The sequence below is a fragment of the Manacus vitellinus genome, unplaced genomic scaffold (genome assembly GCF_001715985.3).
Source record: "Manacus vitellinus isolate BGI_N305 unplaced genomic scaffold, ASM171598v3 scaffold_10_pilon, whole genome shotgun sequence".
NCBI lineage: Eukaryota > Metazoa > Chordata > Aves > Passeriformes > Pipridae > Manacus > Manacus vitellinus.
Genome location: NW_021938838.1, coordinates 7,388,465 through 7,415,248, shown reverse-complemented (window position 1 = coordinate 7,415,248; position 26,784 = coordinate 7,388,465). Strand labels below are relative to the sequence as shown.

Here is a 26,784-nt window from a genome sequence, read left to right as displayed (position 1 = left end):
GCCGCCAGTGGAGTGAAAAGCAGAATTATAGTGATCTATATGTTGCATAATAAAATACATCAGTATTCCCAAATAAATGCAAGTAATCCAGTTAGTGCTTGCATGACTTTGTCACATCCCAAATTTAACAGCTGTCTCCTCTACACGTTCCTGCTGCTCGTGGTGGCCGCTAAATCTTAATTCCCAGTTAATTGCCTGAGTTTATTTCCTTGCAAAGCGGGTTTTTCTCCATGACACATGGACAGGACCTGATCTGATCACTCTTCTTCTCCTGCCCTAAGTGCTGCCATAGATTTTTGCTGGAAACCACAGTCAAAATAAGGCTGGATCCTTCCCTATGAATCATAGAATCATGGAATGGTTTGGGTTGGAAGGGACCTTAAAGATCATCTTCTTCCGGTGGGCTCATGATGGGATGAAGGGAAGAGTGATGCAAGAGGAGCTGTTTAATTCCTCCCACCTCTGAGCATCCTCAGCCTCCTCCTCCAGCTGGGATGAATCCAGCAACCTGGTCTAGTGGAAAGTGTCCCTGCCCATGGCAGGGGGTAGAACAAGATGAGCTTTAATGACCCTTCCAACCCAAACCATTCCATGATTCCAGGGGTTTAGTGCACTTCACTATCCAAGGTGAACTGGGAGAGGGTATTTCAGCAAGGACAGGGCTGGGAAGAGCCAGAGGGGTGATGGCCAGGATGGTTTATGGCTTTTCAGTCCCAAGGGTCCAGTTTGTGTCAGGTCAGAGAGTCCATGCTGGGACTGGCTTGGAATATTTTATTTATTAATTTTTTGCCAAGCTGACTCACTCTTCTTGGAGGATGAGTGGGCAAGTGGTCAAACTGGCAAGGGGAGCTGGCAGGAGGCAGGAAAAATCCCAACCAACCAGATTTCTGTAAATCTTTGCAGATCTCTTGTGATTTGGCTGGAGCTGACAAGGGAAGGGATAATACCTGTGCCTGGTTCCTAATGCCAAGTTTATCAGCTCCAGCTAATCTATAAGAAGCTGGAATCAACTGGTTTGCAAGGAAGAACTTGGCTTTTTAGGAATTCCAGCAGTGACTCTGGGCTGGCTTTTTGTGAGAAAGGAGTCAATGCAAGGCCTTTGCTGCAAACCTGAGACTGGGGGCTGGTTTACCCAAAAAGGGAGGAGCTCTCAGCAAAATCCTGATGGATTCAGGAAGGAAGGAAGCAAAATTAGAACCAGGTGAGGCTTGAGAGGTGTTTTGGTTAATGGAATTCTTTGGCGGGAGAACAAGTGGGACAAACTGCTTAAAAATTAGGCTGGAAATTAGAGCGAGTTTACAGAACCCCAGAAACATTTCCGAGCTATAAATGGGACACCTGGAATTTCTGGGATGGCACCTGGAGTCACAGAAAACCTGGTTCACTACTGAGTCTCTCTCTGCCCATTGTTTGAGTGCAGTGATAGTGCAAAGGGGGAGCTGGATCCAGGTAAGGCTTTTGCCATACTTATTCCTATTTTTCTTGCATTTCTGTATGAAAAACACACTCCTCAATAAAAAAACAGGCAGCAGACTCTGAGCAAACTCATGTTTGGGGTCAAAGGGAGCTCTGGGCTGGACATGGGAAAATCTGCATTATTGTTATTATTGGCGATTTAAATGTTAAAAAGCATCATATGGACAAGATTTATGCAAAAGAAAATTCCTGAAATTCACATGGCAGATCTCAGCAAGGGATTTCTGTTCCTTTCCAAGCAAACTCCTCACTTCCCTGATGCCCCCCTGAACTCAAAGCCTGGCCGAGGGATCCTCCTTCTCAGTGGGATTGAGGCTTGACAGGGAAGTATGAAATTCCTGCTTTATTGTCAGGATCATCTGCAGGGATGGAGACCACCCAGCCCTCCTCCATTCCACATCCAGAGCCGATGGAAACCTCTCCTGAGCTCTCCAGCTCCTCAACAGGAGCATATATGAGATTGCAACAAGTCCTAAACACTTTGCACCACGTAAAAGGACCCAGTGGTCCATATTCTCATGGAAAACTTGTAAACCACTGAAGGCTTCACTGCGAGCACTAAGGGCTTCTAGCATCACAAGTGGTGAGGATGGAGTTAATCTGCCAGTGAGCTCATCCTGGGCCATAATGAACAGCCTGAAGTTTTCCTAAGGGACCAGGCTGGCTCCACTGGATTCACTCTGTCTGCAGGTCAATATGTAATCAGGTAGCTTTGGGGTTGATTTTTTTTTGTTGTTTTTTTTGTTTTGGTGCTTTTTTTTTAATGCATCTTTATCTTCCTACAGGAGGAATGTTTTCTCCCTCCATTACAGAGGTTCATGTATTTTTCAAATGGCGAAATTCAATTAAAACACACACCAGCTGCGAGAAAACACTTCAGGAAAAATTCAGAGAGAGCATTTGCAGGCTCTGCCATCCAACCCCAGCTCTTGAGAAGCAGTGGGGGCTCAGGGAAAGCCTCAGGATGCACCTTGTCCTGGGAAGGGATGGCTGGATGAAACAAGGAAAAGGAGTTCTACAGTCCAACCTCCCCGTGTGTAAAACCCAGGCTGGTATGAGCACGAGTCCCTCAGCTGTGTTGATTCCCCAGGGGTTGTTTTCCACTCCCTCTGGCACAGCAGAGCAGGATCTGGCCCTAATTGCATCCAGCAGAGATGCACTAAGAAACACAAAGCACAAGTCCCCAAGTGATCGATGCCGGTAACCAAACCCCAGAGCTCTGGGAGATGGGAATGCTGATGCAACCCTCTCCCGAGGCTATCCAATCGCTCCAGGATGGCAAAAGAGAGGCGTTCCCAGCTCCCGGCCCTGCCAGCGTGGGATCGATCGCTGCAACCAGCACCAGGAGGCTCTGCGAGCTCCGGGCAGCATCTCCATCCCTGCCTGCGAGGAGGGGAGGCTTGGCTGGTCTTCATGCTCTCCTAGATGGGACAAATTGGGACTGAATTATTAATAGGCACTGCAGACTGTCTGGCTTTACCTCTGCGGGAGCATCCCTGATTTAGGGCAGAGCTGGGGAGAGCTGCAGTGCCCATCCTGCCTCCCTTTCCCCCTCCATGGGCTTCACCTGGCACACATCCCGTATCCAGCACCTCTCCAACCCCAGATCCCAGTGCAATAACCTGCCGGTGAGGGTCGGGGTAGGCACGACCCAGGGCCAGGCTCTGTCTAGACAATGCCTTCAGGGAACGGGGAGATGGCAGCAATTAACAACCTGTTTGTTATTTTCCCTATCTGGCATTTATTGCCCCGATAAAACCCGCTCTTAATTCCGGCTTGGCTCTTTTCACAGCTCTCCCGGCTCGTTGTTATTGCACCAGGCTCGCCCTGAGTGATTTGTGAAGGCAGTAATACAGTGCTTGTACTCAGGGGGTGGAATATTAGACACACCAATTAGCTATCTGTGCATAAATTCCCATTTACCTGCTTATCACAGGCATATTTCCCTGCCCGCTCCCTCTGTCTGCTTTTTCCTCCACACCCCCATCCCCCCCATCTCTGGAATTCTTAATCAAGGGAAAAAAGCTGCTTAATGTGACCTCTGACATGACGTAATGCAGCCAAAACCGTCTGCTCTGGCTCTTTGCAGCCAGACACAAAGCAGGTGCTGTGCATAGCAAAGAGAAAGCCTGGCTTCCCAACACCCGCTGCCAGGCTTCCCAGCTCCACTGGGAGAGTTTGGGATGGGAGGATGGATCATTCCTGCTTGGGCTCTGTGCACCTGAGCGCAGGGAGGAGTAGAAGGAAACCTCCCATCAGTGGGAGAGCAAGAGGGAAGGGCTGGGGAAGGCTGGGATGGCACAGGACAGGAGGAACGGGGATTGCAGGCTTGGAAAAAATGGCTCTGAAAGTCACATTTCAAGAGAATTAAAGAAAAAGAAAAAAAAACCTCAAACCCTTTAATCCTGAAAAAGCTCCTCAGTGTGTTTGTTGCTGCCCAAGAAAGCAAAACACAGCGAAGCACGGAAAATGTTGTGGTCAAAAGCCCAAATCCAAGTTTCCCTGTGGTTTTACACCGGGAAATGTCACATTAAGGGGGGAAACCATTCCCAGGCCAGCTGGGAGACCTTGTGGAGAGCAGGTGCCTGTGGCCCAGCTGGGGCATGGAATGCATGAACTCCCAAATTCATGGAAACGGGGATGGAGCCAGTTCCCATTTAGCTCCAGGCACCTGTGCCAGATCCTTCCCTACCTTTAAATTTTCGGAGCTTACAAATGGAGAGTGAATTCACTGGGGTGTCATTTGCTATTTTGTACTGAAATTCCATTTTTAAATCCAAGTAAGGGAAAAAAAATTCCCAGGCTGTATCCTTGTGTCCTGTGCCTTGCCTTGAAGTAGATAAAATCAGTTTTGCTGGAGAACTGAATTCATGACATGTAAAGATGCAAAGTCTTGGTGACTTGTGGTAAAGGGATGGGTCATGTCCCCAAAATTCTGAGAGAAACAACTCAAACCACATCTCTAAGCTGGGCCCTTCCCAGTGGAGAAGATGAGAGTGTCCAAACAGTCATAACACCATGATCCTCTCCAGCTCACCTTATTTCCACCATCCCAAACCATTCATGGGGCTTCTCGAATTTGTTCATTTTATCCCTGGTTTTTTTTGCTAAACAGAAAATCCCAGCCCTAGCACAAGAAAATCAAACTCCTCTGACTTCAAAGGGCTGAGCCAGGTGGAGCTGGTACCCAGAGGCACATCTGCCACCATCAGCCAGGATGCTCCCAGCATCTCTCTGGCCAAGGGACACATGGAATAAGCAGGGCCAGGCAGACTCTGCATTCCCCTCCTGGTGGGTTTTCCTTCCTTTTAACTTCTTGCCCCCCAGCAAGGACAAAGCTGATGGAGATGATGCACAGGCTGCCCTGAGATGTTATTCACAGCTCACAAGATAATCAACATCTGGAGAGGGAGCCTCATCCCCTGCCATCTGTCACTTGGAATGAAGCTCCGGAGGAGGCAGGTGAGCGACACGGCCAGGCAGTACCTGCACATCCCGGTGTTCCAGTGCCTGCCAGCCCAGACTGGGATTTGCCTTGGGAAAGGATGGCTTTGATGCCACTGTCTCACCTGACTGATTGAGGTTTGGCCTCTCTCCAGACCTGTCACTTTGCCAGACATGGGCAGTGGTGGGACAGGGAACTGCCCCCAGGCTGCAGCCGAGCTCCAGGCAGTGCCCTCTCCCAGATCCAACGCGGAGGCAAGAGCAAACTCCAGCTCTAGGGATGGATTTTCCCCTTTCCTTATAATCTGGGGAAGGCATGAGATAATTGCAGTGATGTGAGCAACATTATGTACTGAAAAGTGATGCAAAATGTATGGGAATGCACTTGGAGCAGGATTTGGGAAGAGACAGCTTCAAGGAAGGAAAGGAGTGAGCAGGGGGGATATTTCTTGCTTTCCAGCTGTGGTGCTTTGGATAGGGCAGGTTTCCACGATTTTACTGGATAATTGTCATGGACATAGTGGAAAATGTATCTAGTGGAAATGGGAGAGGCTGAGTCCCCCTCTCCATCCCCTGCCAGCCCTCCATGCTCACATCCCAAAGGCACAGCAAACGCTCCTCTAACTCTGGGCAAAAATAGCACATTACAAACGAGCCTGCCACTGCCAGGCAGGAGGCAAAACAGGTTGGAAGAAATCCCTAACAACCCTTGGAAAAAGGAAAAAACCCCAAAAGAAATAAAAAAAAAAAAGAAAAAAAAGAAAAAGAAAAAGCAAAGAGGAGGCACAAAATCTCCGAGGAAGCCGGGAAGCAGCACCGGATCATCTGCACACTGCAGATCTCTCCTGGCTGTGTTAAAAGCAGGAATAGGAGAGCAGAAAATCCCGACACCGATGCCGCAGTCGGGTGGAGATTTTGGAATGCACAACAGGCCAAGCTGGAGCTCCCCGAGCAGCCGTAACTCAGCCTGCCTGGACATGTGGAGGGCCGGCTTTGGCTGCACATGCTGCTGACTGGAATGGCTTCAGGCTGGATCCCGCATTCCGGCTGCGTCGTCCTGTCTCCGGGTAAAGCCGGATCCAAAGGCGGCCCCAGCAAAACCCTCATGAGCCCATCACTGCTGGTCTGGCCAGGGAAAGGCCAGGTTTTGGTGGTGGGTCTGGAGACATCATCCATCTGCATGGATTCATGGAGGAGAGGAGGGTGGAGACATGGTCATGACCTACCCATGGCAGGGGGGTTGGAACTCGATGGGCTTTAAGGTCCTTTCCAACCCAAACCACACTGTGATTCCCTGACTACTCCCAGTCCAGCCACAAACTTGGAAGAAATGTTGTGGGATGCTTGAAGACCATCAGAAAATGCCTGGCTGGTGTGGACACTGGGTACCCCCTCCTGCCATGACCTGCTCCAGGCTGCAGGTCAAAAGGTGGAGGATTCGGTGGATCATCAGCATCCCACCCTGGCCTCCATCACCAGATAACTCCCCAAAACACCCCATTCTTCCCTGTTTTTCATGCTGCCCTCCTCACTGGGCTGATGCCACCATGGGATGGAGCTGGAGGTGGAAACCTCAATGCCATGTGCAGCACAGGGAGAGAAACTCAACCAGGCCACAGGCAAAGGGAGCCTCAGGAGCCTCTGCTCTGCCTCCAGGGAATCCCTCAAATCCCTTCGAGGAGCCACCAGCACACCCCGGTCCCTTGGGAGTCATTAGATATTCTTTCCTGTAGCCAAGGGAAAAGTGCTGAGAATAAGGGAATTTGAGGAGTTCAGGCAAAACACTCCAGGTGAGGGAGGTGCCAACAGAAAAGCAAAGCTGGTCTGTCCATTGAATTTCAGTTTTGACACCTAAAAAGAAGAAGTTAAGCCAAATTTCAAAGCAAACCACAACAGAACTGCAAGGAAAAGTCTTTTTTCCTTTCCTGACCCTTCACCCCCTTTGTATTTTGGCTGAGACTCTTTGGCAGCTTCACAAGTTTTGGTCACCTCAAGCAAAACAGACATTTGGCAAATGAACTTTCCAGGCATTTTTTTTTTCCCCTGCTGTTGGAGCCACAAAAGTCCCAAAGAGGCAGCAAAATGCTGAGCTCATGGTCCTCCTTTTCCCCTGGAGATGGGCTGATGGAGAGGGAGGATCTGTGACCTTCCTCTGGCCATGCAGTGTTTTAACCAGCCCACCAGCAAACCCCACCCTGGTTCTGAGCAAACGGCATAAAAACCTCACCCCAAATCAACCAAAACCTCATTTAACTGAAGTTAAAATTTTAGTTCCAGCACAGCCTGGACTCAGGCCAAGCCAAGGAGCTGAAATGGCCTCGGGAGCAGTGACGATGCTCTCCAGCTGTCGGAGCAGAGATGGTTGATATCCAGGAGTTCTCTGACACCTCCAGCCCTGTGGGGTAGGAGACAGGACTCTTTTCCTAGGTGATGTAACAGAGGTCTAAGGGATGTGTTTAAACAGTCTGGTACTCCGAAAAACCCCTGTATTTTTACTCTGGAAAACTGTATTTTGACCACCAGAGATGCCTGGAAAGCAAACACATCCATGTGTTGCTCTGCAGAGCTGGGAGGAGGCTGATTTCCCACCTGGAGGAGATGCTGGTGATGGGCACCACTCTGCACCTCTTGCTGCCTTCAGCCTCTCTGGGATGGACCTGGTGATGACAGGGAAGCTTTTCCTTGCTGTAAGGGACAACCAGCCCCAAAGTGGTTGGAGACAGCCATGTGTGGGGCACGGCAGCATCATCTCCATCCCCCGTTGCCACGTCCAGTCCCAGATGTGCTCACCAGCAACCCCCAGGACCAATGAGAAAACGCGAACGATGAGTGCTTGGTGAAATTTTTTCTCATTTTAAGCACTGCCTGGGGCACCAATCACCCAACCCCCCGCACCACCTGCAGCCCTGGTGGGAGCAGACAGGAGGGAGAGGGGCTGGAGGTGCCTCTGGGGCTGTGTCACCCTTCTGTAGTGTAAGTGTTGGCCACAGCCTTGATGTCTGGGGGGAGGGAAATAATAAATCATCCCAGTTGCCACAGCAACGAGGATGTCCTGTCTGCCTCAAACTTCAGAGCCCACCCAGGAGGAGCTGCTTCCTTCATCCCAGCTGCCTCTGTGAGTTTCTCCTCTGTTTTTTTTTGAGTGCATAGGAGCCCCAAGATCAGCTGCACCCCCAAATATCCCACTGCTCATGAGGCTTCTCAATCTGTGCCTGAGTCATTGGGTCCTTGTTCAGCTCTGCTTTGGTCCTCAGCTGGTGGATGCTGCTCATGCCAGTGCCCCCCAAGCATCCTGTGGAATGCCTTGGATGGGATGTGGCTGCACAGGACCTGCTGGGGCAGTGGGTGCCCTGTCAGGCCCTCAAACACCAACATGCCCCGAGGCCCTGGGTTTGCAGGTCTGACCTGCCTCTGAGGCAAAGCCAGTGAAAATTTCCACTTAAGTAGCCAGCAGCACAACAGGGGAAGGGACTGGGAGACCAGCTCTGCCAGGAGAGAATCTGGGCTTTTAATTATTTATGCTTCACCTCCGTGCTATGGGGATGAGAGACAGATCTGACAGAGACACAGCCGGGTAAGAGAGAGGAGGTGCAGCCTGGCTCTCCAGAGAGCCCATTTATACAATTCAGGTGAGCCCAAGGTCCCTGCCCGAGTCCTGCCCCACAGCTCTTCCCTTGGAAAAGTGCTTTATCCCTGGCTCTCCTCAGAGAGAGTGGCAGACTATCCCTGCCACCACTTCCCTGGAGGGTTCATGCCCAAGACTGAAGGGTTGGGAAGTCTTATCAGCTGCCACGGCTGTTTGAAAGTCCCCAGGGATTTTCTCATGTTGGATGGGGACCAGCTGCCCACCTGTCTCTGGAGTGACCATGGGACAGTGTGACCACTGTGTCCACATTTGAGCCCACAAACATATTTCTTTTCCATAAAGGAGTACAACCCTGAGGAACTGCTGGTTTGGGGCAGATCATGGAGCCACTGCAGCTCACAAACTTCATGGCAGAGTGTCCACTGCCCCAGCCTTGCTTGAGTTCACCATCTCCTGCAGCTTTTCCTATGGGGACAGATGCCAGAGCTGCTTTAATTGAGCAGAGTGAGCTCAGCAAAGCTCTATGGCCTGGTCTCAGGTTCCCTTCTGCTGTTGTGGTCCATGAACAGGAGCTGGTGCTGCTGACAGAGCCCACTCCTTCCTCATCAGGGTGCACCCATCCCATCTCCCGTATGGGTTGCTCCTGAGGCCCAACTGGGAAAGCCAACAGTCCACACATAACCTGCCATGACCCTGGAGGGTGACACAGGGGCACTGCGAGGCCCTGCTGTCCCAGTTGGAAGTGAGCATGATGCAAAGGGAAGCTGCTCTCCGTGGAAATGGGGCATTGGAGATGGGCCAAAATTGAAAAGTAGGTCCCACCGGACACTGGGCTGAGCACCAGGCATGGCCACAGCACTGCCACGATGGGATTTTAGGGTGCTCAGCACCCTGGAGAATTGGGACCTTTCTTAGTCACAACTTTAACGGGATAATCAGTCAGATCCATGGGTTAAATCTCCCTGGGATTTTCAGGGGGGAAATTTGCTTAGCAGGGTCTATGGTCAAATCCTTTAATTTCCTGGATTAGGAAGCCAGGACAGCTTGTCATTTGTCCTGCATAGAGAAGGCGACAGAAACCTCATTGCTTGAGACTTTTCAAACTGACTGTAGGAGCACAGAGGGCTTGGGAGCCCCCAGCATCCCCCTGTGCTCCCCCCCAGCATCCCAATCTCTGGCTGTGGTGGGGAGCAATGCTCAGGAACACCAGCAAGGGAAATACTCAATATTTTAGCTCAGCTCTGTGTTTTCATCTTGGCTGTGCTCCTGATATTGCTTTCTGCTCTCCCCAGGGAGGAAGGGGTTTGGGGGGGGACAGGAACATGGGGGTGTTGGGGTTGTTGCTGCAGGGAAGTAGGTGGGTGAGCAGCTGGGGTGGGAGCAGCCAGAAGGAACAGAAGCCAGAAAACCCAAAAGGGGAGCTGGGAGAGGAAAAAAGCAGGCAGGCCTCTCTCACATGACGGGGAGGTAGCAGGGGGACCCCAAACCTTCCCTTTGGCTCTTCCCCACGATCAAAGCTTTGGGATACAGCATTGCCAGGACACAGCAGGGACACGGTGCAGCAGCACCCACAGACATGGCTGGGGGGTTTGGGGTGGTGGGACATGGCAGTGAGGGGCTGGGATGACACAGTCAGGATCCTCCACACCCAGCCCTTGGGCCTGAACCCTCAGCAGCCTCTTTGCACTCCATGGAGGGTGAGGATGAGGATGGAGGAGAGCAAGGGGGCTGCAAGCCAGCCCCTCTGCCAGGTAGCCAAGAAGGCTGGGGGAGGATCAATTCTGCTGGGGGAGGAACAATCCTTCCCTCCCCAAGATCCCTGAGAAAAGCAACGCTGCAGCTTGTGGTCCTTGAATAAGAAGAGCAGCAGAAAGGAAAAGCAGGGGCTGGGTTTGTGTTGGTTTTGTTGGCTTTTGCTTTTTTTCCCATCTGACGAAGGGCTGCTCCACCCAAAAGGATAAGGAAGAAGCTTCCCCATCCTCTTCCTTAGCTCATTCCCTATTCCCTGTGCTGTGCAGTCAGGGCAGGCAGGAGGTTGTTAGATTAGTGGGGGGATCTCACAGGGCTCCGGGGGCTGAAATCATCCTGCCTCACCTCCCCAGAAGGGCCGTCCCAGCGGGACAGCAGCGCCGGCCGCTCAGCCCCTGCGCTAAGCCGGTAAAAGGCTTGGATTAAAGTCCAGGCAGATGATCCGGGCTGCGATGGGCTGCTGTGCGATAGGAGGAGGAGGAGAAGGAGGAAGAGGAGGAGGTAGCCTCTCCTTTGCCCCCCGCGCTCCCCCTCGCCTCCTGCCTAGCTCTCCGGGGTAGCCCCTTCCCATGGAAGCGGTGCCTGCCAGGAGTGAATCACCTCCCATCCTCCCGCCTCGCTGCCGGCCGGTGCCATCCATCCCTGCCCGCTTCCATCTGGTCTCCCTGCACAGGTGACCATGGAGCAGGCACACTGCGCTCCGGCAGCGGCACGACTCTCCCATCCCACCGGCTGTTCCGCTTCCTCCCGCATCCCGAGACCCCTTTCCTGCTTCACTCTCCAGCAAAACCATCCCTTCCAGCTGTGCTTTGCTGTGGGCCTGATATGACACAAACCACATGGATCTGGGAGAGCAGCACAGCTGGACAGGACCACGGCAAATCCAACGGGCTGGGAATCTCTGCTCTGAACTGGTTATTTATTTGCAACCTGGCAAAGTTGGGAATGATTATAGGAATGTATGTCACATGCCTGGGCCAGAGGGATGGGGTGGTTTAGCTCTTATTTGGCTCAACAGAGAAGGAAGGTGGTGGGAATTGCCAAGTTGGGATCAGTGGTGGTGGCTGAAGGATGGGAGGGCAATGAAAACCAAAAACCTACTTAGCTGCTCTCTCAGAGGCTACAGAAGACCCTGCCAAAGTTTTTCCAGTTGGATTACCTTGTAAAGCATCATTCCTATGAAAGACACTCAATTTTGCAGCCTGTCCATACCCGTGGATGGATGTGCCCTGCCATCCCTACCCCGCAGGCAGCGGGGTGGCACTTGGGGACATTCCGAGCTGGCCCTGCGCAAAGCACAGCGGCTGCTCCTGACTTTTGACACGGCCACAAAAGGGCTTAAAGCTGTAAATCCTGTCTGAGCAGGAAGTTATTAAATTGGCATCGCAGGAGGACGTAAACAGTCACGGTGCAGACATCACATCCCGCAAGAGCCGGCACTGGGTAGGGCTGCGACGCTCCAGGATGCCATCCGGGATCTGCTGATCCCTGAGTGTCCTGGCCTAGAGGTGGAAATGGGCTTACCATGAGTCAGAGGTGCCCGTGTCATCCCAGTTGACGGTGACACACCAACATGAGGAATAACAGCTGATCCTAATCCCATCCTCTGACCACTGTCAATATGCAGGAGCCTGGCATGGGCAGAAGCAGGGGAGGGAGGTGGCAGAGAAGGAGCTGGCAGGAGGGAATGCTCAGCTCCATCCGTGGCAGAGCCTGTCAGAGGCTGCCAGCCCCTGGCTTTGCTCTTCTCTGCATTGCACAGGGGCTGTTTGGGGGAGAGAGGGCAGGGAGGGACAAGAAAAGGGTGCTATGAAGGAAGAGAATCACCTCCTGCCCCAGCTGCTCTCAGCCTTTGAGCCACCCCCATCCATCCCCTCTGTGTTTTCCTCCCTGCCTCTTTGCACCACTGAAGGAAAGGATGGAGGGACTGGGCAGGGATGGAGGCAGTGTGCTTACCCTGCATGAGACCCAGTGGGTACCAGGTGATGCTGTCGTGACCCCATCTGTCCCCCAGCTCATGGGCTGAGGTGACTCCTGCAGAGCTCCAGGCTCCAGGCGGCTTCCACAGCCTCAGGGAAACAGGCAGCACTTCTCCAAGGGACCATAGTCAGAGGAACCCTCCCTGGACCCAGAGCTGCCCAAAGAGGGGCTGCTGGGAGACCCTGACCCGCTTGGGCATCAGCTCAGCCCTATCCTTGAATCTGTGACCTGTTCTTGCTTTGGTCATCCCTGCCATCCCGACCTGAGGAAGGGGACACACAACCCTTTTGGGGCCACAACACTCCCCTTAACCCCCACCCTCCTCCTCCTCCTCCCTTTCCATCTAAAGCCCCTTGGGCAGCACGAGGCAGGATTAGGGCGAGACTAATGCGGGAGCCCCGCAGACAGACCCCTCAGGCACCCAAAAAGCAGCAGAAACCTGCAATCAAAGGCAGTGCAGCACAATGGCAGAGCTGCAGGCACAGGCCTGGCAGAGCATTAAGCAGCATTACGGCGGCTCGAGCCGCCGGTGGGGACATTACCGCGACTCACAATGTTTGGGATCACAACTGCAGCATCTTTTCTTTTCTGTGGGTTTTGCCTGGGCTGCGTTTCCATTTTTCTGAAGAAAATACCTGTTTGGCTCAAACAACCTCCTGCACTTTGCTGCTCAGCTCTCCGGGGCTTTTCTTGCCTCCCCGCTCCCTGTCGTACGTCAAACGCAGCCGGATGCTTCGCCCTCACTGCAGCATCCTCGAGGAGCATCCATGCTGAGTCCAAACACTTCCCTTTACCCCCCCCTCACTGCCAGGTTGTCTTTATTTGCTTCCTTCTTCTATTTTTCTCCAGCTTCCCTTTCTGAAGTTGAATGACACTGTGGTAATTTGTAGCCCGACCCCTCCTGAGACTGTCGAGCTTTAATTATATTTTTCCCATGGTTGGTGAATGGCTCGGCTATAATTATGCCAGGAAGAGCATTACTTAGGACTAACCTGAGAACAGCCTCCCCCCCACAGGGTGCCAGGGAACTGGCTGCTCCCAGGAGCTCTTAAAGTTCTGAACAAGGGGTCCCATGAGGCCAGTGCTGGAGAGGAGCGGAGTGTTGTCACATGCCACCCATCTGGGACTCATCTCCAGCACTGCTGATGGCCCTTCCTCTCATAAGCAGTCCAGCCACTAATTACAACACCTTGAACTGTGGTAGCACAAGGAAACCCTGGAGAGAATTTGGGTCTGTCTGCTTTGCGTTAGAACTACCATCATCAGCTGTGCAGTGTGGAGTGTGGTCCTGAGCTCGCCCGGACACTCCACGTGCATCCATCACCTACAGCAGGAGGCTGTGCTGAAAGCCGAGGGTGGGATGAGCTTTCTGGACCACCTTTCTTGCCTGGATATTATATTTTAGTGGACCATGACACACCAGTGCCTACAGACAATTTGCCTTAGGTATCAATGTGAGCACTAATGAGATGGGAGTCGGTGCATCCAGTGCATCTTTCATCCTTCCAGGGTGGCAGCAGAAGAGTGGTGGCTCTTGGCTGATATGAGAGGGAATGAAGGATCTCATAGCACTTAAAGGACACCTTGCACCTTTATTTTAAACAGGCTGAAAAAGGGTTCCCTCCTTGGCTACCTCCAAAAACTGATCATGGAATCCCAGAATGGTTTGGGTTAAAAGGGACATTAAAGCTCATCTTGTTCCAGCCCCTGCCATGGGCAGGGACACCTTCCACTAGACCAGGTTGCTCCAAGCCCCGTCCAACCTGGCCTTGGACACTTCCAGGGACAGGGCAACACGTCCAGGGATGAGGCAGCTGTTATCAACAGGAGTTTCTCAGCCCTCATTCATATCCCTTTTTGCCCGCTCACTTTACACAAATGATTTCAGTGAATGGGAATGATAAGAGGGAATAAAGTGTTTCTCATTTTAATTGCATCAGAGAAAATTTAGGAGAATCACCTCCCAAATCCAAAAAGCTATTCTTTAAATGAGCTTATTTTTCTGTGTCACAGAAATCATTGTACTCCATTCTGACTAAAACAACTTTAGGAACCCAATTTACTTGTCTCCAGTACACTGTGTTTTTAGCCTACTTTCCTCAGGAAATGGGGCTTTACTTCTGTGATTGTGCTGTTTATATATCTATATGCCATCACTCCCACACTAATAACTTTTGAACGTGTTGGCCAATTCCAACCAAATCTGACAGAGCGGCAGAGTTTTCAAAAATACTGAATTCTTACAAATTTAATGAAATACGTGGGTGGGCACATATTTTCCCCCACCAAGGGAAAGGCTGCAGAGTGAACTCAGCCATATCATTAGACAGAAAAGAATACACACACACACACACATGCACAGACACACACCAGTGCTATATAAAATCCCCAGGTGCTGGTAAGTCACTCGTGTTGGTCTTAGAGGGGGGATGTTGCACGCCTGGTTCCTAAAGCCACCAAAATGAGCACCAGGATTCCTCCACCAAGGCACCTACTGCCTGTTTTGTGCCTTTCTTGTTATTCAGACGGTGGAATTTGGTGTGGGCACTGCAGGGGAGTGTTCCTTCATTAGGAAGCTTTAAAATTAATCGGACTAACTAGATGAAAGCCTTTCTAGCTGGATCTAGGTATGTAAAACCTTGCTCTCTTCTGGTTCTGCAGGCTCAGAGACTCTTGGCCAAAACCCTTGCAAAGTGGGAGAACTCGAGCTGCCTGATTGAAGGGTTCAGACAAAGCAGTTTAAGTTAACAGAGCAGAGATTTAGATGGGATATTAGGAAGAAATTATTCCCTGTGACAACGGTGTGGCCCTGGCACAAGTTGCTCAGGGAAGCTGTGGCTGCCCCATCCCTGGAAGTGTCCAAGGCCAGGCTGGATGGGGCTTGGAGCGACCTGGTCTAGTGGAAGGTGTCCCTGCCCATGGCAGGGGGTGGAACGAGATGGGCTTTACGGTCCCTTCCAACCCAAACCATTCCCTGATTCTGTGATGACTCTTTGACTGTGATTTTATGATTCTGTGATTCTATGACCTCAGCGTGGAAGCAGGGAGAGCTGCTTTATCAGAGAATCATAAAATTCATACAAACACAGAATGGTTTGGGTTAAAAGGGACCATAAAGCCCATCTCGTTCCAGCCCCCTGCCACGGGCAGGGACACTTTGCACTAGACCAGGTCGCTCCAAGCCATGTCCAGCCTGGCCTTGGACACTTCTAGGGTTGAGCCTGTACATCCACCTAATCCCATCTGCCCTCTGTTTCCAGCAAAGCCTAAATCCCACAGTCCTACCCAGCTCTAACCAGATACTTTGGCTCTTCATTGACAGACACTGGGGTCTCAGCACAGGCCATTAACAGAGGCAGCAAACATTCCCAGGATGGTGTCATGCCCGTTGGTAACTCAGGGCTAATGCACAGAGTCACGTTGGTGTCTCTGTCCCCAGCTCTTGCAGTCAGAGCTGGGCAGTGCAGGGGATCAATAAAGGGCTTTTCAACACACCAGCAGCCCTCGTGCACCACAGGCAGAGGCTGGGCCATGGCAAGAGCCAAGCCCTGCATTCCCAGCACTTGCCTCCCTCCACGTGTCCAGTCAAGGGCAGACTAGCTAGGATGAGGGAGCTGGGATGCAGGATGGAGGTGTCAGATTGCTCACAGAGCATTTTCTGGCAGGACCAGCTTTGGTCTCTGGTGGAATATATTCAAGGAACTGCATCCCAGGTATTTATTTCTTTGCATCTTCACTGGTGACTGAAGGGGTCAAATCTCACAAATCCCACAGCTTTTTCCCCTCCTCCATGCACACATGTGACCACAGGCTGCATCCTCCCTCCAGCTCTCCATCCTCCATCCTCCCTGCTGCTTTCCAGCACAGCTCAGGACCACAGCACCCCAGTCAGTGCAGGAGAGGGAAGTATTTGCATCAGGCATTCCTGTCTGACTTGATTTTTTTTTTCTTCTTTCCCATAATCAGAAGTGGAATTTTATATGCCAAGAGCTTATTAAGCATTTCCAGCATGGGAGGGGGAAGGGTCACATCTCTTCCAATCCCACATTCATGATGTTCCAGGACCTTTATCACCCAGAGATGGAGGATGCTCAGGTCCTCAGACCCAGCATACCACAGCAGATTAGAGCTCCTCATTTCCAGGATTCATCCCACAGCAGACTAGAGCTCCACATTTCCAGGATTCAGGCCTTTTGAGGTATTCACATCCCCAGATCGCAGGGAAAGATCTAGTCTTTCTGCTGCTCTGCTTTCCTACCTGGCATTCTAGTGGGATTTTTAGTTTTATTCTAAAGCTTTGACAACAATTTGGTACAACATCAGCTCAAAAACATCATCAAGCCCAAAAAGGCTCCCAAAGCAGGCCTGGGAGTCTCATTCATATTGCAGATAAGCCATCAGCAGGCAGGCTGATAAGGATTTCAAGTGTGACTCTGCATACAAATATACCAGACTCAACAATTAATCCTGCACAGGAGACTGAGGAGGTACCTGGGTTTTTCCCCTAACCCCAGCCCTTTTTCCCAGCCTGGCTGCTATATATAGCTCTTGCTCAAAAACAGAAAGGAATGACATGCTCTAATAAACCATCCCAAAAAGGGATACAAAGAGCCCTGAATTCTCCAGAGGAGCTTTTCCTCCTCAGCTCACCTCCAGTCTGGGAACTGCTGCAAAACCACAAAGCTCCAGGTGCCTTTTGGGAGCCAGTTAGAAGGTGCTTGAGCTGGCCCTGCTTTGAGCTGGGGACCCTATTTCAATCTAAATTAGACACGACTCCTTTCCCCCTTCCCTCCTGCTGATTTTTAGCCAGATCGGGTCCCAGCTCTGGATCCCTGAGCAGTTCCACGCTGGCTGCAGTCTGCACAGGGAGAAGGAGGATTATTTGGGCACCCAGATCTGCTGTTTTCCAGCAGAGCCTCAGGCAGGGCAAACCCTCCCCAGGCATCAGCTGCAGCCAGAGATTTGACTGTTTTTCCTCTCAAAAACCCTCTTGGGAATGGAGATAGCTGGGAATCCTCCCAGCACAGGCCAGCCCTGGGATGGTTCCTCCTGGCTGTAAGTCAGACAGAGGATATGAGCAAACAGCATCTCAGGAGTCTGCTAAGGGCATAATCCTGCTTCTCCAGAGGGATAGGGAAAAACAGGGTGGATAACCCAGTACCCCCTAAGTGACAGCTCTCAGTCTGTGAGCCCCACACATGCAGTCCCACCACGGTGCCACCACCCCTGCCCCAGCTGCACCTGGGTGGCCCTGCAAGGCCTCACCGGCTCCTTTGGGAAGCTTGTGCATCCACAGCCCGCTTGGGATTAGCAGAGGGACAATTCAGCTTGTATCCACCCCATTATGAACACCACCCATGAGGTTTGAGCACGCCCAAGGGTGCTGCCTGCTCCCACTTTGGGGTCCAGACAGCACCAACCGCTGCTGTGCCTGCACATGCCCACCACAACTTGCCTCCAGCAGCATCCCTAAAACACTGCCCTGAGCACTTATCCCACTTATCCCAGCTGAGATGCCACATGGGGAGGGACAGATGCCCTTACCTGGACGCCGCGATCTCCGCTTTCTGCTTGGCGATGGTGGCCGCCCGCTCGGCCGCCTCCACGGCCCGATCCACCTTCTCACGGATCTTGCTGGCCCGCAGCGGGATGAGGTTCTTCCTCTTGCCGCTGACCAGGATGTTCTGCTTGTACTTGCCCTCCTCCTTGGTGCCGTCAGGGAAGGTCATGCAGCCGTAGCCGTGGCGCTTGTTGTTGGCCCACTCCCCCTCGTACTTGAGCCCGTCCGAGCGCTGGCTCACCCCGAAGCCCGACCGCTTGTCGTTCTTCCACTCGCCCACGTAGATCTCGGTGGTGGTGGCGTCGATGTCGTCTTCAATGACAGAGAGCTCGGCCTCGCCCTCGCCCAGGCTGATGGTGGAGTTGATGTCGCTGGCGGTGGAGCTGACCGTGCTCATGCCGGCTTCGCTCCGGAACGAGCTCTGCTTGCTCCGCTGGCTGGCCAAGGAGCTCTTGGACTCGGACTTGCGGAGCTTGAGCCCGCTCAGCAGCGACCGCCGGAAGATGCCCTTCTTCTTGCTCTTGAGGATCTCGGCGTCGCTGTGGGCCATGAGGACGAAGCCCCCCCGGGACACGGCCGGGCTGCCGGCCACGGCCGGCGAGGCGTCGGGGTGCAGCGCCGTGCCGTTGGTGTGCTCGCTGCGCAGGGAGTTGATGGACGTCCTCAGGGGTGACCTGATAACCGCGGCCATGCCGTAGGGAACGCTCTGCCGGACGCCGTAACCCTGGCGCATCCCTCCGACCCACTGGCCCTGGTATGTCCCTGGGGAGAGGAGACAAAAAGCAAAGAGGGGGTTCATGGCACAGCCGCCTGTGGTCAGCTAACAGCATCAAACTCCTCCGTGAGCCCTTTACTAGTGGGAGCAGCCAAGTGCAGCTCTGGATCCCAGTCCCATCTCCGTGACAAGGATTGTAACGTCACACTGTAGGAGGAAATCCATGGTTGGATTGCGGGCCTGCACTCCACCTGCAGCATGGGAATATTAGAAACCAGCCAAGGCGTCGAGGAACTGTCCCTTGGATCAATCCCTAATGCGAAAGAAAAGGGAGCAGGGAGATGGGAAGCAGGAATCGTTATCCAGGAGCAGATTCCAATCCCATCCATGCTGCCGACAGTGATCGATGCTATATCACATTGGATGGGTGCAATATAACAATACATTTATTTATACACATAGTGCCTTCTTCCGGTGTGCTGAGGAAGGAAGCAGCTCTATAGAGATAAAGGCCTCACGGGGAGAGATCCATTTGGTTATTCCCCTCAGAAATGTGCCCGTTTGAGCTCCTACATTTGTCTGGGCAGTTACTAGAGTTGCTTAACTGGTCATTAGTGGGATGAAACACACACAGGAGTCCACCACAGCACTGGGAATGGAGGGACAAGGAACCCCTCCAGTCCGAGAAGCACAACTGGAGCACATCACTCACCCTGTGCACTGAAATGGGGGTGGGTGGTAATCTGCTCGGGGTGCATAATCCCATCTCCTCCTGGAGCTTGGTAACTGGCACAATTCCAGGCGTTATCCCAGCCGGTTGAACTGCAGGGCTTGTTTTTATTCTTAGGTCGGCTTAATCTTTTCTGGACCAGCTCAAGACACAGTGATTCACTGCTCGCCTAAGCCCTTGTGGGGCAGACTGACGAGCCCAAGGATGGCTCCTTGCCAGGCACTGGTGATGCTGGGATGCTGTGGCTGGTCCCAGCCCCCGGCTGCAAAGGGCTGGGATGGGCACAGGCAGCACCTCGGAGCACTGGGACCTCCCTTTGTGCCAGCCCTGCTCCCACACGCCAAGGCAGTCTTAAAATAGACCTGCTGAAATAGTGAACTCTGCATGAATCCAGCCAATCCTACCCCCAGGACTCCCTTAGGAATTTTCACACCCGGTTCTGGGGCTCAGCAGTAGCTCTGGAGATAGGTCTGGGCTGGAGTGGCTCATGCTGAGCACAGGAACTGCTTCTTGAGAGAGTGAAACCAGCACCAGGCCACATTTTGGGGTGCATTTTGGGGTGCATCAGCTGTCTTTTATCTGCTAGTGCTTTGCACAAATCCTGCAGGACTTGGACATCCTTCCTGGTACTCCAGTGCAACATCCCAAGGTGCTACATTGTCTGGGTGACAGCTTTGTGCACCCCAAAAAAACACCAGCCCCAAACTGAGGTATCCCACAAAGACTGCCTTGGAGAAGGGACGTGGAGAGGCAGGGGCAGGTGGGCAGGATTTACTGAGGGTTTATAGGATTAGCTCTGGGGAGGGAGCAGAGCATGGGGATTAGGGCAGGCACTGGCAGGGCAGGGCGAGGTGGTGGCAGGAAGAGGGATGGGGGACAACCGGTAAGATGGCTGGAAAACAGCTCAGAGGAGACATCAGACATGTCCTGTGGTTGGGTTGGAGCTGTGAGCCTGGCTTGTCCCACTGCAGTCCACCTTGGTGTCCACAAGAACAGGGAACAGCCGGTGCCATGCCCCCATGGCTCGCCCCATGCCCAGTGGCAGCCTGGAATGGTGGCTGTGGCAGGAGAGATCCCACCAAGCTGTCCATGCATTCCCCGGGGACCTGGCACCATCCCACTGCCCTTTCTGGCTCCATCCCAGAGCATCTTGGCAGGACAACCTGCTGGGGTGATGGGCAGCAACTGGGCGAGAGAAATTACCCTCAACACTCCGAGTACCCTGCAAAGGAGGCTTCCAAGATGGCTTGGGATGTTCTCACACTGTGTTCAGCCTCCTGTTTCCCCTGGAGATGGATTCAATGCATTTCAGGGAAAAATGTCAGTATGGGGAAGGGGACAGGGAGAAAAGGTCCTGAATGGGATTCATCAGAGCCTGTCCTGCCCAAGTCTTCCCTTTCCCTTGGCTGAATCCCTTGACTTGATCCCTGTCTCCAGGCACGTCTCTTGACCTCCTCATCTCCTGGCAAATCTGCAGCTGGAAAAAACTCCCTGGATTAAGCTGAAGCACCATAAAGCAAGCACAGCCCTGTGCTGGAAAGCTGAGGGACAGTCAAAGAGCAGAACAAAGTGCTCCAGGATGGACTGTGACAGTGTGGCCCGGCCAGAGCAGAGGCACAAATTGGTCCCAGTAGGTTCCAGCTGCAGCCTGTGCATGTCCCCAGTCAGGCTGAGGAGCCCAGGAAGCTCATCCCTGTGTGGCCTTAAAATGTACTGCTGGAATTGCATGGCTGCCAGGAGCAGCCTCTGCATCTCCTCAGCAAGGCTGATTTTTCCAAGCAGAGGATGCAAGGAGCCATCCCATCCAGCCAGTCCATCCTGATTCTCCCCTCACCACCACGGAGCAACTCCCAGCAGAGAGTAAAATCTGAAACCTAACTCTGTTTTTATGGATGTCATTGCTTTCCTTGTTGCTTCCCTGTTGGAGGCAGCACACAGAATATCTCCAGGGATTGTCTCAGAGGGCCACCAAGACATCTGGGCACCTCCATGGCCACAAGCAGATCAAAGAGCTTCCTTCAGGGAGCTGAGTTAATCCGTCCTTCCTTACCCAACAGCACTACTTCCTTCCTCTGACTTCATTCTGTTTTAAACCCCTAAATATCCCAGGATTTGGCCGTGGACGCCGGGAGGTTTCAGAGCCATCTGATCTACATTGCTAAGCGCTGCCACCTCCTCCCCTTGCCCTGCTCAGCTTAACCTCTGCTCCCAACATTTGCAGATACTGCACAAGGTTTAATCTCACAAGGAGCTGGGAGACTCTTTCTCCCTGCAGAGGAAACAGGATTTTATGATTTTCCACTTCACGTGCCAGGATGGACTGGCTATAGCTATCCCAAGTTTCAGAGCTCAGGAGTTGAAAAGGGAGCGTGCAGCGGGAAGGTGGCACGGTGGGGACCACAGGATGGGACTGAGAGTGATAGAATGAGTCAGGGAACATGCCTCCATTGGGATGGGAAGCAGGGAGAGAGCCAAGGCAATCCTGGCCACAAGCTGATTGTATTGCCCAAGCCAGGAAAGAGGAAAAGCCATCACGATGGAGAATTGCTGGGGAGGAAAAGGTCCCAACCTCTTCCCTCAGCCATGCAGGTCACTCTTATGGATGCCTCCAAGATACCACAAATACCCATCCCACTTCTGCATGGCCCTTCTGCACTGAGGAAGAAGGACAAAGAGCAGCCAAGAAAATCTTGGAAAAGGAAAGAAAATCATCACAGAATCATGGAAGTATTTGTGTTGGAAAGGACCCTAAAGCTCATCTCTTTCCAACCCCTGCCATGGGCAGGCACACCTTCCACTAGATCAGGTTGCTCTAAGCCCCATCCAACCTGGCCTTGGACACTTCCAGGGATGGGGCAGCCACAAAATCCTCCTGAGCTCAGTAATTCATGACTTACTAGGGCAATACAACCGAAGCAGCTGCCATGTCTGAATTGTAGCTCTTTCCTGACTATCAATATTTGCAAAACACTTCCCAAAGCATTAGTTGCATGAGATTAATGGAGTGATTGCACCGAGAAAATGCAGCATCCATTAGGTGGCCAGGGCAGCATCTGTGGGTTTAAGTCACAGACAAGAGGAGATAGGAGAGTACTGGGCAGCCACCCCCACAATCCTGCTGAAAAGAGGGTCAGATCCTGCCCTGGGAATGGGATTTTTGCAGTAAAATCAGAGCACAAGAGAATAAGCAGGTTGTGATCTTGCTCACCAATCTTCCCACCCCAGGGAAGATTCCAAATCACCCTGGTGTCATCGCTCCAGTGGGATTTGGCCAAGATAAAGGTGATGCCAAGAAGGATGAGGAAGAGGCCACGTCCATGCCAAAAAGAGCTAAGGAGAGGGCACAACCTGAGGCTAGGAGGAAATAACTGGAGTCATCCCAAAAGATGGATTGGAGAGAATATTCCTTCTTCAGAAATAATAGATGAAGCATAAAAAAAAGGAACAGGCTCATGGGAAAGACAGGGAAAGTTGGGATGGGATGGAAACATGGAGACAAGAAATGGACAATGCTGTTGGCCCCATTCACTTGTATTCCTAAGCCTGAGTTTGGGGTTTTTTTGGCTCACTCCCCTTGGAGCAAGGCTGGCTTGTTTCCAGACCGCTTTTAAAACTCCTGCAGGAATTTCCATTGCCTTGAGGACAGTGCAGAGCCCCATCCTTGGCTGGAAGCACCCAGGCTGAAAGCAGAAAGCGGGAAGTCACTGGCCTCCAAAGCATCATTCTTGATTCCCCAGCAGAAGATTGTATGTTTTGAGCAATGACAAGCAGCAGCACTTCCTCAGCATTTGGATAAAATCCATTCTGGGAAGAGAGAGGAGAGTCTGCAGGGCAGCTCCTGTTGTCCCCATCATGCCAAAATCCCTGAAATCAGGGCTGGCCCAGTTTGTACCTTTCAGATATTGGGAGAGGAGCAGGACCCTGTTCAAAGCCAACAGTGAAATCCTGAGTGCAACATCTGCGCCTCCACATTCCCTGCTGGAAACAGGGATAAGGCAGCAGCACTCCAGCAATTCAGCTGGGTCTGGGAACACTAATTACCTCCTATTTTCAAAGTGCTCTGGGAGGATCAGAGACGTCACAGGTACCAGGAAGAATGATGTGATTCCATTCATTTCCTTGGCTTTGCCAAACAGATTTTGAGGATTTCCCTGGGGAGTAGAGGACCAATCCCCATCTCCAGTTCATCCCCCTGGATACAGGCACTGTGGCCAGGATCATGTAGGTCCAGGATCATGGAGGGAACTGAGCTGCTCACTCTTCCAGACAAGGTCTTTCTAGACCACAGCTGGGAAGAGGCCACCAAGCCATGGCTCACCCTTGGCCCATGGAGCAGCCGGGGCCGGAACCTCGGGCACAAGGAAGAGTCACTTCACTGATGCCATTTGTCTCCATTCCAGGTGCCTTTTGCACCTGAGAACGATGGAGAGACCTGAAACACCTGGAAAATGCCCCTTCTGGCACTGCAGCCTTTCTGGCTGCACTCAGCAGCTGCCGGTGAGCAATGCCAGAAGGTGGGAAGCACTCAGCTTTGCTGCTTGCTGCCCCAAACTGAGGGGCTGTCTGGACTCCAAGTCCTCTCCTGCTTAGAGAAACATGGCAAAGACCAACAGTGATGCCCAGGGAAATTCTGCTTCCACAAAAATAAGCAGCCCCAGGGGCTCCCTTAGGGCAGGCCACAGGAATAGCTGGATTTTGAATGTTATGGGGGGACGCCCAAAGGGAGGATGATGGGCTGCTCATGCACATGGGGCTTCCCTTGGCACAAGGTGGGATCATGCACTTGGATATAAACTCAGCCCAACTTCCTTATGGTGTTAGAATGAGAAAAAAAAAAATCAGGATTTTTTGGGTTGGAATGACTGTGTTTTCTTTCCACCCTCTCCCCACACCCAAGATTTAGCATTTTGCAGGTTGCTGAGCCCTCTGGCCCCACTCCAGGAACACCATTAAGTAGAAGCTTTACGGACTGAAGGCTGTTCCCAGGCTTTTCCCAAACCAAGATAGCTGGTTCCATGTCCTGCATGACGAAGCCTTTGGCAAACACACGGAGTAGAGCACGTGGGGAGGTTTGCACAGACCTGCCCTGCCTCCAGTTTCTCGTGTGGAGACATTCCAGCAGCAATTCAGGATGTTGTAAAGCACTTTGAGGCCGAAGGACACACACATGTTATTATCACAACATGACCTCAGAAAGAGTCAAATGTTTAGAAAATATTCCCTATCCATTGCTAACACTGAGTTAAACAAACAAACACAACCCACCATCGTGGGTCAATACCTCGTGTATTTCCAGGTTAGCTGGAATAATAATAAAATAATCGGTGACTTGGGAGCAGCTCCCCAGGTTTGGAACATGGGAGCAGCAGGATCCAAAGGACAGGTTTTCTGGCCCATCCTTGAGGTACAGCCAGATCCTCTTGGTGTGGTGACTGTGCTGGGCAAGAGCAGCAATCCAAACCTCCCAGCTCACTTTCCCCGCTCAGCAAAATCCAGGAAGGACATCCGAGAGGTCCGGAGTGCCCATCCACTTTTCCAAACCAAGTCAAAGTAATTGGGTTTTACAAATTGCTAGTTTATCTTGCAAAGGATCCTTCCTGGTATGCTCAGCCCCCCTCTTATCTCCGACCTCTGCAGCATATTAATTAAAGACGTCCGATGGCAATAATTAGGCCGGGCTCTTGAATTCCGACTAAAAGAGTGAGTTTTACAGATATCCCTTTCCAGCTACTCGATATCAGAAAGGCCCAGGAGGATTCACACACAGATCAAGTTTCACACCTCAAAAACACCTATGCCAGAGAGATCTATGGGAGAAAAGAGAGGACTGGAGGATGCTCACTTAGCCTGTCCTGGTGGTATGTGATGGGGATATCCTCACTGACCACCCCGGCTGATGTGCAACAGCCAGGGGGATCATTGGGAAAAATGTGCCCCCCAAATGTTCTACCTAACTGTATGGGTCCTCCCAAGGATAGGATCATAGAATCCCAGAATGGTTTGGGCTGGAAGGGACCTTAAATCTCATCCAGTTCAATCCCCTGCCATGGGCAGGGACACCTTTCACTATCCCAGCTTGCTCCAAGCCCCGTCCAACCTGGCCTTGAGCACTTCCAGGGATGGGGCAGCCACAGCTTCTCTGGGCAACCTGTGCCAGGGCCTCACCCCCTCACAGGGAAGAATTCCTTCCCAACATCCGATCTAATCCTGCCCTCTGGCAGTGGGAAGCCATTCCCCCTTGTCCTGCCCCTCCAGGCCCTTGTCCAAAGTCCCTCTCCAGCTCTCTTGGAGCCCCTTTAGGCACTGGAAGGGGCTCTAAGGTCTCCCTGGTGGAGCCTTTTCTTCTCCAGGTGAACACCCCCAGCTCTCCCAGCCTATCTCCATGGAAGAGGGGCTTAGAGCATCTCTGTGGCCTCCTCTGGATTTGCTCCAGCAGCTCCATATCCTTTTTACATTGGGGACCTCAGAGCTGGAGGCAGCACTGCAGGTGGGGTCTCACCAGAGCAGAGCAGAGAGGGAGAATCCCCTCCCTTGGCCCACTGGTCACTGTGTGGACGTGGGGACATTCTCTGCCATGACAACCCAGGAGCCATCCTTCCTGCCCTGTCCCTCCTGGCAGCAGGACAAGGTGTTGTGCTGGGTGACTTCCATTCCCTGTCCTGTCCCCAGCTGCTGGTCTCATCCCCCAAAGGCTCACCTAAATCCCACACAGGCATGACATGGGTGGCTGGGACTTCCCACCTGCTTTGCCCGCCATGAAAGGTGGGAATCACTGATGGTTCCCATGTGCAACACTGCATGGATACGGCAAATTATCCCCCTCCAGCCCTGCCAAGGCTTTCCGTGCCTCTGACCATCACCAAGCCATGCTAAAAACACAGTCAGATGCTTCTGCTGTGGCTGCTAATTTGCCAAAAATATGCTCTGGTAACTGCTTACACAGGGGAAGAAATAAAGTATGGATTTTTGAGTATGCAAATATAATCTGCAGGCAGGAACACGTGATGGATGTTAGTCATAGTGCTAATGCTGGGTACATACAGACACGGTGGGCACAGAGAGGTCTGGGCACCCAGAGGGAGGATGGAGGGATGGAGGGGAAGGGAGAGGAGAAGAGGATGAGTGCAGAGTTGCCATGGGCTGCTGTGTTCCTGCCTGGGTGCTGGGTAGAATTCGATCTGTTTTGGGGCTCAGTAAATAATAAAGTATTACAAGCCTGCAGCTCATATCAGCACAGTCAGCTTGTACTTTAAAAGCAGGGAGCCACCATCTAAAGGAACCAAGCACTGGAGGTGGGTTTGGATGATGCACAGTAGGAAAGGGCTCTGGAAGTGGGTAGGGGTGGGAGCAGGGCTGGCCCTGGCAGAGCCAGAACCTCTTCAGGAGCAAGAGCTGGGGGCTGCAGGGAGGAGATGGATTTATACAGCCTCCCTCTCCTCAGCCAGGGAATCTGCCTCCTCCTCCTCTGTGGATGCAAATAACAACATAAAGTATCTCTGGCTGAAATAGCACAGAACAGGGATTGCTCAGCTGTTCTCCACAGG

General features: G+C 52.3%; 1 protein-coding gene across 1 annotated transcript in view; it reads right to left on the bottom strand.

Annotated features, from left to right (window-relative positions):
- JPH3 (junctophilin 3) overlaps positions 1-26,784 on the bottom strand; it is a 56,134-nt gene that overhangs the window by 21,186 nt on the left and 8,164 nt on the right. Inside the window, exon 2 of the mRNA XM_008927585.4 lies at positions 17,780-18,557. Within this exon, the coding sequence (XP_008925833.2) occupies positions 17,780-18,557 (778 nt within the window). The remainder of the gene's footprint in view (positions 1-17,779; positions 18,558-26,784) is intronic.